The sequence below is a fragment of the Copidosoma floridanum genome, unplaced genomic scaffold (genome assembly GCF_036245765.1).
Source record: "Copidosoma floridanum isolate Cflo_tuat_1 unplaced genomic scaffold, Cflo_Japanese_pri ptg000029l, whole genome shotgun sequence".
Taxonomy (NCBI): Eukaryota; Metazoa; Arthropoda; class Insecta; order Hymenoptera; family Encyrtidae; genus Copidosoma; species Copidosoma floridanum.
In genome coordinates, this window is record NW_028321906.1 from 7848519 (window position 1) to 7864659 (window position 16141).

General features: G+C 46.7%; 1 protein-coding gene across 2 annotated transcripts in view; it reads right to left on the reverse strand.

Moving 5' to 3' along the window:
• The window catches only part of fng (Fringe glycosyltransferase), a 94781-nt gene extending 78944 nt beyond the window's left edge, over positions 1–15837 (reverse strand). For both annotated transcript variants that reach the window (XM_014349747.2, XM_014349746.2), the window contains exons 1-4: positions 15518–15837; positions 14959–15237; positions 7849–7897; positions 5964–6066 (exon numbers count right to left, since the gene is read on the reverse strand). In XM_014349747.2, coding sequence (XP_014205233.2) covers positions 5964–6066; positions 7849–7897; positions 14959–15237; positions 15518–15781 — 695 coding nt within the window. In that variant the 5' untranslated portion in view covers positions 15782–15837. The remainder of the gene's footprint in view (positions 1–5963; positions 6067–7848; positions 7898–14958; positions 15238–15517) is intronic.
• Between the last annotated feature and the right edge of the window lie 304 nt (positions 15838–16141).

Genomic DNA, 16141 nt, shown 5'->3' on the forward strand with positions numbered 1-16141 from the left:
AATGGACCCCCTTTCGCTCATCCCCCTCGGGCGAATGTAATTATATACCCACTGAAGAGAGAACGTGGCTGTTTTTATCGATGTGCTCGGGCAAAACCGCTATGTCCTTTGGCCGTGGAAAATTTGATAAACTCGTCTCGCGGAGGACAGAGTTAGTTTTTTGTCGAGGGTATTTTGTGAATGAAGCTCAGTGGTTAGGGGGGTAGTTCCCTTTTTTGATTTTTTTTTCAAGAGTCGGAACAAGAAGCGTGTACTTTTCAGACGAGTCGAGCCAGCAAATATTAGGTATGTCGAGATCTACGAAAAATTACGAGGTAGAGGAGTAAAGTCGAGAACGAATCAATCAAAATCGTCCGCAGCTCCTAACTTGATTAACATTTTTTTATTTAGTTAAAGCTCAGGCTCTTTTGAATGTTACACCCGAAAATGTATCAACTTTTTCCATCAGAATCGAGTTACAATTTTTTATACTTTTTCGGGGTTAAAAATACCGCAGGACGAACCATAGATTGTCCAGAGGAAACCAAGGACATTGAGTATCCCAGAAACGGAACGTGAGATGACAACCGTGGGCGGTGTGCCACGCAAAAATCAATTTTCGCTCCCTCTATTTCATATTTTTCAGAGACATCGACATTGTATACGAAAATACAAGTTCATGACGCCGAGTTTGCAGGGAGCAATACATACTATACACAATAACCGTGACGCATACGCGGCGCCATTCGTCACCGAAAAATTTCATATCTGCGTTCCAACCGAGGAGGGATAAATAAACGGCTCACTCGTAAATCCCCCCGTATACCAACAAAACGAAAAAAAAAAAAAAACCCAACAGCTTCGATATGAGTTTGACTAAAGTGAAAACAAATAATCCACACGCCCCGTAGACTCGTGGAAAAATGTATACCTACACGACCAAATGCCAAATATCTTTGCGGTGCTGTTTACATTCTACGCCAAAAGGTCATTAGTAACGGGTGCGACTTCTGTAATATGTGAGTTCCCCGAAGCCTGATGTTAGGTAAGCTATATACCGTCGCTTCATAAGCCACGGAAAAGCTATATTGTAAGTATACAAACGATTTTCTTTTCCCGCGACCCCGCACTCGTGTGTCCACATCCGTGATATTTACACTACACTTTATGTACTTAATAGTATTTTCATTCCACCCTTTGGACTTTTTTTTCTCCCTCCACCTGTATCTCCTAACGCGACGAAAAAAAAAAAAAAAGATCACAAGCCGCTGTTCTCTTTTTCTTCGCCGCTTACATACCTATACGTGCTTCGAGAGAGGCGAGCCAAGCAATTAATCGCTCGGCGGTGGGTATTCGCACATGACGTACGGCGTAGAGCTAAAAAACATATTTGTAGCCCTATCGGGGGGTACATTATGTATACAACACCCGCGGGGTGGAACAAATATATTTTCTACTCAACCTTTCTCGGAAGCCGGATAGATATGCATATATACATGCACGTCAGAATTTTTTTGTCCACTCGTATAACATTGAGCTGAGAAAATATCCACTTTTACCGATCAAGATGGCGGTTTTGTACAGTACAGCGTAACTTACAGGTAAAGAACAACAAATAAACGATTTTTCCAAACTGTCGCACACACTCGGAGGATTTGACAAATAAGACACGGCCCCCTCGTCCACAATCCTCTTCTCCAAAGGACCATCGATTCTTTTTGTTTCTTACATTTTTTCTCTCTCGTCTTCTCAACGAGCTCGACTCACCGTGTAAAATATATACACCTGACCCATAAATACTTGGCTGGCAAATTTTGGTTCTTGAATTTCGAAAAACACAATGAATAACAACGAAGACGCCGATAAAAGAGGCGCAGCTTTGGAGGTGGAGGGAAAAAAAAGGCACTCGCCTCTCTCTCTCTATGCATTATTAATACGGTGTTCCGAGAAGCGCAATATATCAAAACCGAGGAGCTACCACGGCCATTCTAGTAAATCAACGGAAATCCGAAACTCTTGTGCCATCGTGCACACACGGGGTCGAAAGAACAACCGCAGCAGAGGACAGAGGGAGCGTTTAGCCAGCTCGTTAATATATCATGAGTACTCGTAGAAACGCATCGAGGGTGGGGGTCTACTCGATGAAATGTATAGATCACGGCGTTCATTTTCGCACAGTGCCCTCTGGGAAATCGGAAAAACCCAGTGGTCGAGCAATGAGTAGGTGCATGGAGTTTCTCCGATTCCGAGAAAATTCGGTATGTGTCCCCCCTAGAGAGCGAGAGAGTCTTGCATACCTGTGCAGTGCGTGTGTGCAAAAGGAACGTTCGAAAGGGGGGAGGAGGGAAAGCCCATCGATGTCAGATCGAATTCTCTACGGAGAGTAGGTATAGGGAAGGGGGCACGGAAACGCGAGACGCACACCCGCATCCTTAAACGCGAGCAGGACACGCGAGACGAATGCGCAACGAGTCCTCCCTCCCCCAACCTCATCTCTTTTATCCCTTTCTCTGGGAGGTAAAAAGAAGAAGCAGATACGTCCAAGGAGGAAAGGACACAGACTCTCTCTCTCTCTCTCTGTCTGTACCCATTATGCGTGCACGCATATATGGGCACACGCTGAGATTGAATCGTCGTCCTTCCCCAAGAGTAGCAGCTGCTGATGCTGCCTCCTCGGTACTGATGTATATACAAGCTTTGTCTACCTGTACGTGTACATATATATATACCTATAGGGTAAGGGTACGTACGTATGCGATGTGTATCCGTTTGGTTATACGCTCTCTCGGTACTCGTGTTTTTGTTTTAAGGATCAGCATCGCAAGAATGCAAGGGACTGGTGCACTGATACATATATGCGTACACACCAACCGAGGATTTTTGTACTTCTGCGTTGGCTGACACTGTCGTGTACCTTAATTCGTAATTGTCTTTTCCGTTTACTCTGATGTTTATTGACTCTGTTTCCTGTACAAAGGGTTGGCGTTTTCATAAAGTTTTCGACTTGCGCGAGGTGGATCGTCTCATTAAACAATAGCGAAAACTTTTGACTGAACTCTTTTCCTTTTCAAACTTTCCCTCGCCATACTTTCTAATTACCTATCTGCCGTTTCTCTCCCTCCATCTCTTTTTTAAGAAGAAAAAAAAAACTCTATTGTCAAAGTAGAACCTCAAAATCGTAACAACTGCGCGTAGTGCTTATTTTCTCGCCGATACCATAGTGCGAATGAACAATTGAAAAAAAAAAAAAAAAAAAAGAAATGTTCGAACAAACAGACAAGTTTGACGGGACGAACGAAGTCCCAACGGCAGCGCCTCCGCTTCTGTTTTATATTCCAAGTCATCGCGACCAGTTGGCTTGTACGGGGGCAATAATCATGTACCGAAAAGAAAAATAATAAAAATTCAACCAAAAATTGAGCAGCAGCGGTAGGCCAACAAATTCCTACGTATACATCGAACAACGAGTGATTGATCGACAGCCCAAAAAAATCATAGTACCCTTTAGCCAATATATATACAACACAGACACCGAATTGAATTATCTAACCATCAATTACACGAAGAGCTCCATCATCTCTATTTCACCGATATATATATATATATACACTTACAGCAGCCGGTCCCTCCTCGTTAACACAAGCTACGGCCGACTTTCAAACGCGCACCCTCACACCTCATTGTATATGTATACATATATAATACACGTACACACATATGAGTACGAGTAATGACGCGTGCGGGATCCTTTGGCTTGGTCGTCAACGAGACGGAATTATTGTACACCTATGTACACGCAGTACATGCCTCGGATACAGATATTATTATTTCTCGATCAATGACGATCTGTACAACGTAACGCGCTTCCATCATAAAGAAACGGATCGAGTTTAACGGTGTGTATACCATATAATTATGTTTTAACAGGCGTGTTGTGTATATTAATGACAGGTGAGCTCCAAGCGTGATATCCTTCTTGTATTTTTTTCAGTCATCCACCGGATGATGGATCGATCGACGGGTACACATCAATTGGACCATTCGAGCGATAGGGTACTTACTCGCTCTTGCATCGGTGTAACACAAAAAAAGTTGTTTAAACAACATGTTTTTCCTCCGTTTGAAAAACATTTGTATTCTTCGCTTACCCATTGAAAGGTGATGACCTATGCACGACGCCGTCACCATCACGCCCTCAAGTATACAAAATAATCATGGTATAAGGGTATAGATAAGTAGTTTGGCTACTGCATTGTGCACTCGAATGGAAAAACAACAGGCTTACGTGAGATTTGGTGTTGAAGTCTAGCTATAAAGTGACGTATATTTGGTACAAAATACCCAAACTGTATAATTCAGAAAGAAAAAAAGCCAACATCGATTCCTTGCAGTGGTGGACCTTTTTTCAGGGGCAAAAAGCGTTTCACTTGTTCTCAATGCATCACTGTGAATTTAATAACCCCAAAAAAAAAATTCCTTAAAACAAGGCAGCACAGACAATCGAAACAAAACTTGACAGTCAATTACGTGGACATGTACGTGCGTAACCGCACAAATATATAATGCGTATTATGGCACTGGTGTACAGAGTCGCGCGAACAGAAGGCACGGAAACACGGAAACATCAATCGTCCTCGCGCCCATCATCCATCTCCTCCTCGTCACGCGGATATCAACCTGTTGCCGAAGGCTGACACCCACACTTGCTTGTACAATACATTTGTACCCACGTGGAGAGAGATGCAGCGGCAGACTCTATACACAGACAGATAAAAAAAAAAAACAGGGACTCTGGTTGCCGGGTTGAAACGTCGAGGCTAATTAAGCGACTAATTCTTAATTAACCGAAGAAAAGCAGCTGCTACGGTGAGGAGGGTAAAAAGTAAGGGGTGGCAAAAGAAGAAAAAAAAAAAAAAAAAAAAAAAACGAGAGTGACGAGCCAGAGAAGTAGCGACGCTATTTGCCTCTCGGGTTTTATGGGGCTCGCTCACGCGAACTACGTCTACACAAACTCGGTGTGCCTGTCCCCTGTACACGCGCGCAAGTAGTCCCCGCATAATGATGTCACGAGTTGATATTATATCCAAAAGAACTATACTCCTTGTTTTTCCTTCCATTTGTACCTCCAGTTGTGGCTATCTTTTTCCCGCTGCAGCTCGCGTGCAAGCCTTTCGCCTCGGTCTTTTTATCTCAATACGTGGCTTTCGGAGAATTTGCACTGTTAAAAAACTATTTTCGCGGCTTGTCTCCATAGCTTATGGGCCATGGGAATTGAGAAAAAAAAAAAAGATTGCACCTTGTGAATCTTTCGCCTACATGGTGTACATCAAATACAATGAATTCGAGTAAGTGGAGAAAAAAAAAACCATCTGTCAATGACGACTCGTTTCGACGATCGAGAAGTAGATGAGGCCAAAACGCCTCATCTTTCTGTAAAAATTCATTGGCCAGTAAATCATAAGCGCCGTTGCGCGGAAAAGACCGTAAAAACCGGGGTAAGAGCATCGGGCAGCGTAACGACCGGTAAAAAATGTCGGCTAATTGACTAGTTAGCTCAGTCGCGTCTCGAGCCAACTGTAAATCTCCGGCGACTTTGCATCATATTTCTCGTGGATGCCCCTCCCGTGACACAACAACGGTTTGCTCGAAACGTATCAAGCCGAAGAAACGCCCACGTTTGCCTCTCAGACGAGGAAATAAAAGCCGAGGAGGCTCCGTAAATTCACCCCGTCCCTCTTAACTTTGTCTGTAAAAAGCGCGATAAAAGTCCAAAATACAGGGAAGATGATTAAAAATTGGCGGAGCACCTTGTTTCGGTCCCCCAAGAGACAGGTACATAATATACACACTCGACACTTTGGTAGCTCGTTATTATACGAAACACAGCAGCTCGAGGCTCAAATACCATCGCGTGAAAAGTGTAAGCATGTATACCTGTGCGAGTACGAGTAAAAAATAAAACAGTAGTTGGGTGGATTACTCACTTGGCGACGCTCTCGAGAAACCTGTCGAACTCGACGGACATTTTGCAGCACAGGGCTCGCCGATTGTGCGACGACGAGCACTTTGTGTTGATCATGTGGCCATCTGTAAAACATAAAACACGGTATGACGCGAGCTGTCATTGTTTTATAACGCTTGGGTGACAAAAAAATACAGCCGGTGCTCGATTGCTCATTGATAGAGAGACCGTGCGGGATCATGGACGGGTCTTGTATTTTTCGTTCAAAATGTCAACTCGTTATTGACATTTTATTATACACCACCACGTCTTCGAGTTTGGGTGCAAAACGTAAGATTCGTGCGATCTTTTGAATAACCGAAGATGATGATTTATCCACTGCTCGCGAAAGCCAACAACTGTTGACGGACTCGTATACGACCCTCTGCTACAGGGTTGTTTTTTAAAATCTATTTTTACGCGTCAAGGCAAATTGAATAAACCGGATGAGCCATGGGTACAGATGCACCAATAAAACAAAGGGATCCAGCGCAGGAAGCCAAAGGTTTCCCGATCAATTACTCAATTAAAACGACCAGTTTATTCCCCACGTAATACTTTCGACTCCGCTCTCCACGTCCTCCGCGAGTATAGCGCCACTCGTCTCGGCTTCCGGACTAATTAATTCACTCGCTCGTTCGTTCATTAATTAATCAATTCACCCCCACCGCCCTGCTATAAACTCGTTACTTATACTCGGTCCGCTCCTGTATTTGCGGAGCACGAGTTTATTTGGGCTGACTCGCGGTACTAGAGTATATTATTTACGCACGCATACCCAGCGTGCCTCGGAGTTAAGTAGGTCGGCTTATCAGAGTCACGAATGCTGTATGCAGGCGAAGAATCGATTTCCAAAGGGAAAAACCTTTACCCGTAACCATGGCTCCGAATAAAATTATTTTCCGTTATTTTGTGTTTTTTATCCTCATCAACGACGATTGTAACAAAGGGATGTATAAAGTTTGATGAAAAAATAAAAAAAAAAAAAAAAATTCTCAAAGCCGGAGTCCTAGTCGCGTTACACCTCGTTAGCTTATCGAGACGCCCGAGGAGAAGTCGAGACAGAATCGTATTACGTGTTTTAACATCGCAGCCAAATACACGTTATACACACTCGATCCCCGAAGAATACACATTTGCTGAGTACGGGGCCCCGCAAGCGGCGGTGGAGTACCTATAGTTGTAAGCGGAGATTACCGGGCAAAATCATCGCGGAGAGAGATCCGCGGACTCGCCTCGCGAAAGAGAGGGGGAGGAGAAGCTCGGGTCAAATGTCGGAGGCTCGTTGCCACACACACACCTCCTACGCCCCTCTTCTTCTTCTTCTTCTTTTTTATGGATTACGGGCAAGTGCGGCGTGTATAGCTCTTCCTCCTCGTCTTCTCTTTCTCTCGTATTCCGTGGATTCCCCAGTGGCCCCACGGCAGCGCCGGCGAGAGGAGATCCATGTCAGTGTGTCATCTCCGGCACGTCTCTCCCACTCCCTCTTGGAGGTCGCAGCTTCCTCCCTCCCTCTCTCTTTTCTCTCGGCTTTTTTATCTACTCGTTTCACGGAAAATAATTTGCTTATCGCTCTCTCGCTCCACACCGATGGCCCGGTGTTTTTTCTTCTCCCCCCCCATGCACTTTTGAGCTATTGGCTTTTGGTGTTTCAAATTGATCCACGTGCGGGTGTATTTTACACGTATACCGATGAAACGTTAACTCACAGTCCGAGGTATGTGTGTACGGGAATTCATCGAGGCTTTTTGCTATTCGAGCTAATCGAGGGAAATAAGAACGCTCGGTCTCTCGTTTTATTTGTAATGAATAACGCCGTCTTTCAACACAGCGGCATATATTATGTAATTGATAGTAGTTATACTCACTCGTTTGATTCTGGAAGTACGTATCGTCCTTGTCGGTGAAGAACCACGTCTGTAACATGGTAAAAAAAAAAAAACAATATGCGTGATTATGTGAACTTTGCTCGGGGAAAAAAGAGTAAGAGTAGCTTTTATTAATGACTCGAGTGGTCATAGGGGAGGGAAGGAAGAAAAAAAGGTTTACTTATCGCCGTACCCAGACTAGCGTGTACAATCGAGTCCTCTGTGTCATTGAAAGGGGGAGGGATACGGTGGTGGCCATGTGAGGCCATAAACGCGCGCCAAGGAGCATCAAAAATAATGTTATTTTTAGACCCGTACGCTCAAACAGAGACGCGTCGCTGCCGCTCGCAAGTACTTAAAACGCATCGCGTGAATGGTGTAACCAATTCGTATGTAAATCTACAACTTTTTTTGTAGCCTCTCAACGAAATGCTCATTCTCGAAAAATGTCCCACCCAAACGCCGACAGCAGCACAGTAATCACCTTCCCCGAGAGAGAGAGAGGAAAACGTCTCTGTTGAGGACAAAATTGTCGTTTGCTCCCATTATTACCCCCCCCCCCCCCTCCCTCCCCATGTCTTTCTCCCGGCCCGCGCGACTTGATGCATCCAAGTCAGCTGCACGAGGCGCACTCCTTCCCCCTTTCTTTCCCATGGGATCGAGCATCGGTGGCGGTATGCGCTACATCGAAAATAATCTCTCGGGCCATCCGTGGCATCTCCGGCACTCCCCCCCCCCTCACCCCCTGAGCCGACTCTCTCCGACACCCATACCTTTGAGCAATTATTCACGCGGAAACGAGGAGCCCGGGGACCTTCTCTTCCACATTTCACCCTTTTTTGCCCGTCATCGCGCAGGTGCAGCTGTAAACTCCTTCGAGCGAAATTGTCACACCCGGAGAGAGAGCGTGTGTATACTTATCGCGCCTCTCTCGGATTGTAGTAAGTGAAAAACAACTAGAACAACAGCTCTGATAATACGATCGAACGAAGGAGGCTCCGTTGGGTGGAGAGAGAAATCAGTGGAAATAAATTAATGTAGCCGCAAAGCGAAGGAACGCGAAAGAGATTCGGGGTCGGTGGGAGGAGGAGCAATCAAGGAGACACGAGAGCAAAGGAAGATAAAGGAAGAGAATACATATACATACATATGGAAGAAGAGACGCGTTCGATGGTGTTAGAGACAAAAGCACACAGCGTTGAGGAGGAGAATCCGCGAGTGTGGCGTTCGCGGAAAGCAGGGAAGGGACACGGAGCAGTGCTAACGAGAGTTGGAATTGTAAATGGCAGAAACAAGATCGGGCCGTGACGTCAACGCGCGAGAGTACACGTACATAATATACGTATAGGGTGTAAATTCTTGCACACCCGCACGCGCGTGCACGGCTCGTGCGATTGATGAAGTTAATTACCGCCAATTGTTGGACGAGTTTGTGTGGGTATGCCCCAACTCTTCCTGACGGATACATATTTTGAGAGTTTTGGTTTCGTTTCGCGGTGCAGATCGACGTTGCTCTGAAATTTTAATGAGCAACGCGGAAATTGAGTCGACCGATAACGATGAGTAATTCATCCCACTGCTATACTTATACAGTGATTAGTGGTACATATTGTATTATTTACAACACTCATAAGGTTAATTAACGATATACCTTCCCTTGTGTACCGGTATTGCGTTGTGTATTTATCCTTCGATTTCCAATAATACCAGCGAACAAAGTGTCTCTTTCATTTAAAGCTAATGATACTTAATTCTATCAACGAGCTGGTGTGCAAATCAGTAATTGCATATAGTTATACAATTAATGATCTTTTGTGCAATGCAAAATCCTCAAAAGATAGGGATAATCCAAAGAGTCAAGGGGACTACTCGACAGCAGCCCCGCGTGTATACATGCCGTTCGGTGTCGATCCCAGAGTTCGAGGAGCCCCGAAACGAGTCGGGCCCCACGGCTTGGGCTACCGCAAACGACCGGCCGTAACTATCCTCCCCGTGGCCCCCTTATTCCCTCAAAGAAGCGCTAGGCCCTCCGAAAACCGGAGCAAAGGAGCGAATAAAAAAAAGAAGCACCCCAAAAGCCTTCTGTCCCTCAAAAAAAAAAAAAAAAACAGGTGAGCAGACGCACGCAGAGTATATAGACGAGGAGGAGGAAAAAAAACAAGGGAGGAGGGCAATGGTAATTGACCAATTATCGCGGCTGGGGCTCCGTGAAAATTGCCCGGCTGCTGCTGTCCGTGTATATATATACATGCGTGCGTGCACGAGAGGGGCCATGCACGGAGTCGATAGTCACGACGGATAATAGAAGGAGAGGGGCCCTTTTTTTCTGCGAGACGTGGAGCGTATACATATGCGATCGATACGGACTATACTGTGCTTCGGAGGCTCGATGCGAGAGTTTTTTGGCAGTGCGGTGTTTTTGCGTGCAGGCGTATTGTTCGGCAGCTATACTAACCGAGCGGAAAGTGAAATTTGGACAGATATACCTATAGGACTGTTTTTTCGCGAAGGGTCGACTTGGAAGCGGGTTTTTTGGAAATTAATCACCGAGAAATTCAATTTGCCCTGTGCGCCTCGTTCGAGGGTCTCGCGCAACGTCACGAAATAATCCCACTTTGTCGATCAATCGCAAAACCAATGTCCACCCGGGTGAATAAGAAATGAAGATTACTAAGTAAACCCGTAACCGTCAACGTGTCGAATTCGCGTCGCAATCGTCATCCATCGCCAACTCTCTCCCTCGCTGAAACGTAAATGTAACACCCAGGCATGCACAGAAACGTAAATAGTATGAAAACAAACATTTACGATATTTTTCTCGAACAAATACGTTGATAAATAAAGCTAAAGCAAGTGTCACACACACACACACACCCTCACAGCGATCGGGCAAAAGAGTTGCGGGGGTAATTTAACTTCGAGGGAGTTGAATGAGGAATCCGCCCAAAGTTCTTCCGGCTTCCGCAACCACGCGCGGTCCGTATTGGTTTTCGGCAAATCTTAAATTCCGCTGCGAAACCCGCACGGTAAACTTTAAATTTACCAATAAAGATTACTCTTTCCCCAACTTCAAGCTCCATCAGCTCGAAGAATTTCTTGGGCACTTTTTCCCCACTCTCGATCGAGATTTTTCAATCCCGCTCAAGAACAACGCGGGTGCATGTGTTTCATTGGCGGACGCGTGTGCAGCGCAGAGCTGCCCGGACATCCTCATAAAAAAAACGTGCCTCCGACCACTTGTGGCGATATTAAAACATACGCATCCGTCAACGATCCACGGACGTTTGCGTGCACGCACTTTTTTTTTTTTTCTCATTTCACACCAATCCAGGGGTGAACGAGCTGTACGCCGATCAGAGAGGGATGAGGCTCGTTATTTACCTACATACTCATAAATACAAATCGGTATACGTCAAAAGTAGATGGTCTCTGTTTATTTGTATTACATCTTTCTTTCTTTCTATTACTTTGCCAATATGAGCCACTCGGTCGTCCTTCGTATGTAAACATTACATAGTTACACGAGAACACGCAGACACGGCGTAGGTATGAAATCACCATCAGCAACGCGGTACAGGTAAGTAACGAAGCCAAGAGAGAGGCATTGGAGAGATAAACGACCAACACCTCCCGAATAGAGGGAAAAGAAGCATTTTACGTCCCTACACCACGTACATAATATATACACCTACGTATATGAACACGCGAGTAAACACGTAAAAGAACTGCAGTTGAGCGTGTAATACACCGATGGTATACGTGTAAGTAGCTCGCCGAGGCAAGAGAGCCTCCCCTCAATTTCGCCTCTCGCGAAACCCCTCATTATACTCTCTCTCATCCCTCCTCGCGCGCATTCAATTTTCGCTCCTCCGATCGCGGATGTATGTACGTCTCGACCATCGAATCCCTGCAGCTTTCGTTCCTATATACGTATACATATATGTATAACATAATATACACATTGGCTCGGTTGCTCCTCTCCTCGCGTCGCTTAATTATCATCGGCCGAGGAGCCGAGCTGGTGGAGGCGAAAATCATCGCGAACTGACGATCCGACGTTGCGTCTGTTGCAGGTGGCTGTTGCTGCTGCCCTTTAATGCAGCAGCGCGTTGGGGTCGAAGGTAAATGAGCATCACCCGTGAGATCTTCCCACGAGCTGTTGGCGCATCATCTGCCCAAAGTCCGATGGACGCCTCTATACACACGGACGTGATTTTCCCTCTGTATGCGTACTCGTTGCCGAGCTTACTTACGTATACACTGCACCCCCTCGTTCGTGCAACGCTCGGCTTATTCGCGGGGTTCGCGCAAATCGAATCTCGGCCTCTCTACTCTTATTGCGGAACTGCGTGTGTGTCTGTCCGACCTACCGTCTGTCCGTCAACGTATAGTGTGATGGTTAATGGGTAACAAATTTTGTTTTTTTTTGTTTTTGTTTTTTCAAGTGGTTAAAAAAAGGAAGGAGAGAAGAAAAAACACGAAAAGCACCCCCACGCACCCGGAAGATAAAGCCCGACCCAACACCGTCACCAATTAGTCCGCGGGTTCCCACCAGACTCGGGGGAGGGACGACAACCCGTCCTTCCGTCTCGTCCCTTCGACCTTTCCCTTATCGTCCAACCATCGCTCCCGTCCCTTCTTGCCCCGTCGAGCCGCAATCGGCTTACAATGCTCGCAATTAGCCGCGAACGCGCGCCAACCGATACCCATCTAGAGTCGATGGAAAAACAAAAACAATGCGAGCTCGTATCGCTTATTCGCGCTCAATCGGAGAGCACATGATGGCTATACGTATACAAGTGCATGGGGGAAGGATAAAAGCAGAAAACAGGGCGAGTCGGCTGATTGCGCCACTCGCGGACACCCGCACCGAGTTTTTACATGATGGGTGCACATATTTGAGTCGCGTTGACGAGGATACGGGGCAAGGGGAGGCGGAAGAGGAGCTGTAGCGGTACACGCTGTTATCCGATGGGACCCGTCGTTTTTAAAGACGATCGTTGCAGTTGGATATTTGAAATAGTTGGGAAAAGAATGTATTTCCCAAATCAATTCTGACACACGACCGTACACGTCTTTAATGTCGAAGCTGTACCGTCAGACGACTCGCTGTAGACCAATACTCATGAGTTGCGTGCAAATGACGACAAAAAACAAAGGTTTATCTGCACGATATATGATTATAAATTACTTAATATATTTTACGTATTCCTCTCTTTTGTGATTAAAAAAAAAAAAAAAAAAATACATCTGCCTCCCACTAACTATACGATTCCGTCGCTCGTCATTCCAATTTTCACTGTCAACCCCGAAAGCGAAAAATGTATCAGTTGTACGATGAACAGTATAATAAACAAACAATGCACCGCTGTCATACGATCCTTTTTTATTTTCCACGACAAAAAAGAGTCAAAGAGAAAAAAAAGAGGCTAGCAGGGAGGGGGGTAGGGGGAGGTTGAAGGGAAAAGAATACGCGTGTAACGAAGCGGCGCCTCTCCCACACGTGCGCGATAGAGAGAACGCGTACACGTATGTATAGATATATGCACATCGTAGGTAGTACACCTAAACACAATATATAATGGACGAGGGGGAGGACACGGGGGGGAGCGGAGGCCGTTCCATTGTCTACACGCGTGCACACTCGCGCTTTTTTCTCACGTATGTGCAGCGCGCCTCGCTCTCTTTCTCTCCCCCTTCCCCGTTGCGTGATGCCAGTGTTATAACGTGCGTATACAGATATGGGATTCGCCGTGTGCACGGGCGGCGCATCGCGAAAGTTCGCGATGCGTTTTCGTGGGAACGCAAGCAGCGAGTTTCGTACATATATGTATATTTTGCGCGCGGCTTCATTAACGTGTTTTCTCGGTTGCGTATATTTGCCGATCTCGGGTGTATCGGTTTTGGTTGTAAAGGCGCGTGGTCCGGCTTCATAAAGGACCGAAGGACTAAAGGAGGTGAGCTCGGTGTCAATGGGTGACGGCGATCGGATGCATCGCACGCTCCTAATTATGTAAAAGAGTCGCGTCTCCGATAGAAAGTCGAGAGACTGTACAACGCATCATATTACGTTGTTATGCCGTCTACCGATCTCGCGACTGTCACGTGGTCGTCCAAAACTTTATCCAGCAGCTACATACTTATCTCCTGAACGCAAACGAAGACGATTCAACTGATGCATCATTGGTTCTTCCGAATTGCAAAGGGGCTCTAAAGCTTGAGTCTCGCAATGAATGCGTATACGGCCAATAAATCGGTAATCTCTCTATTTTGCTATCTCTCGAGACTTTTCCCCCCGGTTTGCATAAAATACGGCCCAATGCCGAACGCATCAGAGTGTACACGATATATTATGCCCAACTCGAGTATACAGCTTGACGTATTATTTCCTGCCTTTCTTTCGACGCGCGGAGTATACAGCGCATCGGCTCGTACATAGAAACGTCTTCGAAGATATGCTGTAACGCGTACTTATGCATGGGATAAAAAGCCTGATTCTCGATCATTTGGGGAAAATCGGTCTCCGCATGCCTGAGTCGCGAGTGTGCATCACGTGCTGCTACCGGCCTAACCGGTGTCGTTATGTATATACATGCGCTCGATTTGCATAGACGAGCCCCTTGCTTTTCACCGTAAGGTTCCTCCATTACCATATAATTATATCATGTGTGTGTGGAGTCAGATAGACTCTTTGGATACCTTCCAGTACGCGTGTTTATTGAGACGCATCACGAGTACAATATGCTCACCTGACTTTGCTAGCTGTACCATTGCCCAATAATAAGAGGTGTATAAATACGTGTAAGTCCGAAGGGGAGTTTTTAATATTTTTTCACGGTCTATATACTCGACTGTACTTTCCACGAATCGGTACGGACAAATAAACGCCGGTCGGGGGGGGGGGGGTGTGAAAAATATACACAAGAGATCGTTATATTAAGAGTACACCTGCAAAGATTTCGAGTTATGAAATTATCACGGCGATGCTCATGAAAAGGTCAAATATTAAAGTACCACACGTGTTCAATTAGCGCGTGTGCGATAAGTCCCAGGAAAAAAAAAAAAAAAACAATGCTGGATGAAAATAAGTGGTGATTGGTCGGTACGAACCTGATCCTTGGCGAACTGAAACCAGGTGTCGATGATGGCGGGCAGCCGCGAGTGGTGGTAGTGCCTGGTGGTCTTGACGCTGATGAACAGATCGGCGAGGTCCGTGGAAAAGGGGGCCGCGGTCGCTAGAGGTGGCGTCGCTAGCGCCAGTTCACCGGTGCCGCTGCCCGCGGCCGGGGCAACCGATCTCACGCCGATCCTCGCGAATCGGGGCAGTATCGGTATCACCTCCACGGACGCGTCGCCGACCAACTCATCGCTGCTCGCCTCGTCCGCCCACTGAAACACCAAGAGATAAGAACAGCCGTTTTCTTCCTCACTCTCTTTTTCTGGCAAATATTGATATTGGGTGCACACCGAAAGTATAGGAGGCTACGAGGAGAGCTCGAATGGCTGTTGGTTATAATGTTGAAATGGTGTTCGAGTCGAGTGACTTTAAGAGTTGATTATTTTCGAACGAAAACTTGCAGCTTTGAGAGAAAAAGTTGCCGATCAGGGCCAGCTTGCAAGGCACGTACTAACATAAGTAGGACGTGTAAAATATAAAAGACAAGCTCACCTGTCTGGGTGCAACGGCCTGGTAGAGCAGGACAGTCGCGTATGCGGTCGCCAATATGAGGGCGACAGCTTGCAGGGCCCGTTTAGCGGGCACCAGACCCCTCGGCATCGCTGCCTGCACGGCGGCGGCCCGGTGCTGCCCCTCGGCCCCGTCGACGACGACCACGACGAGGTTGCGCTTGTCGTCGCGCTTGTTGCCTCTACCTCCGCACGCGCTCACCACCGGCCGCCAATCCGCCGGGCTACCGCCGCAGCACGAGCTCATCGGTGCGACTAGCGGGCCGGCCTACCCTCGTCGAGGTGGCCGGCAGCATGCGCCCTCCAAATATTGCGCGCCCCTCGGCACCGCCCACCCACCCTCCCGACCCGCACTACCCCCTTCGGCTTTTTTCTTCTTCTTCTTCTTCTTCGTTACTCTGTACGAAGCACTCGCTGCGCACTCGTTTGCACTGCTCGGGACAAATATACGTAGGGCTGATTGTACCGAATCTTGCGATTTTAGGGAACCGCGTGTACCGATTTGCGCTTCGGATCCACGTTTCGAGGGGATCGTTTACCCAACAATGACAGCCAAGTCAAGCGATAGCTGTTGGTTGTTTACAAGAGTTCGGCGTTCGTTGGGTTC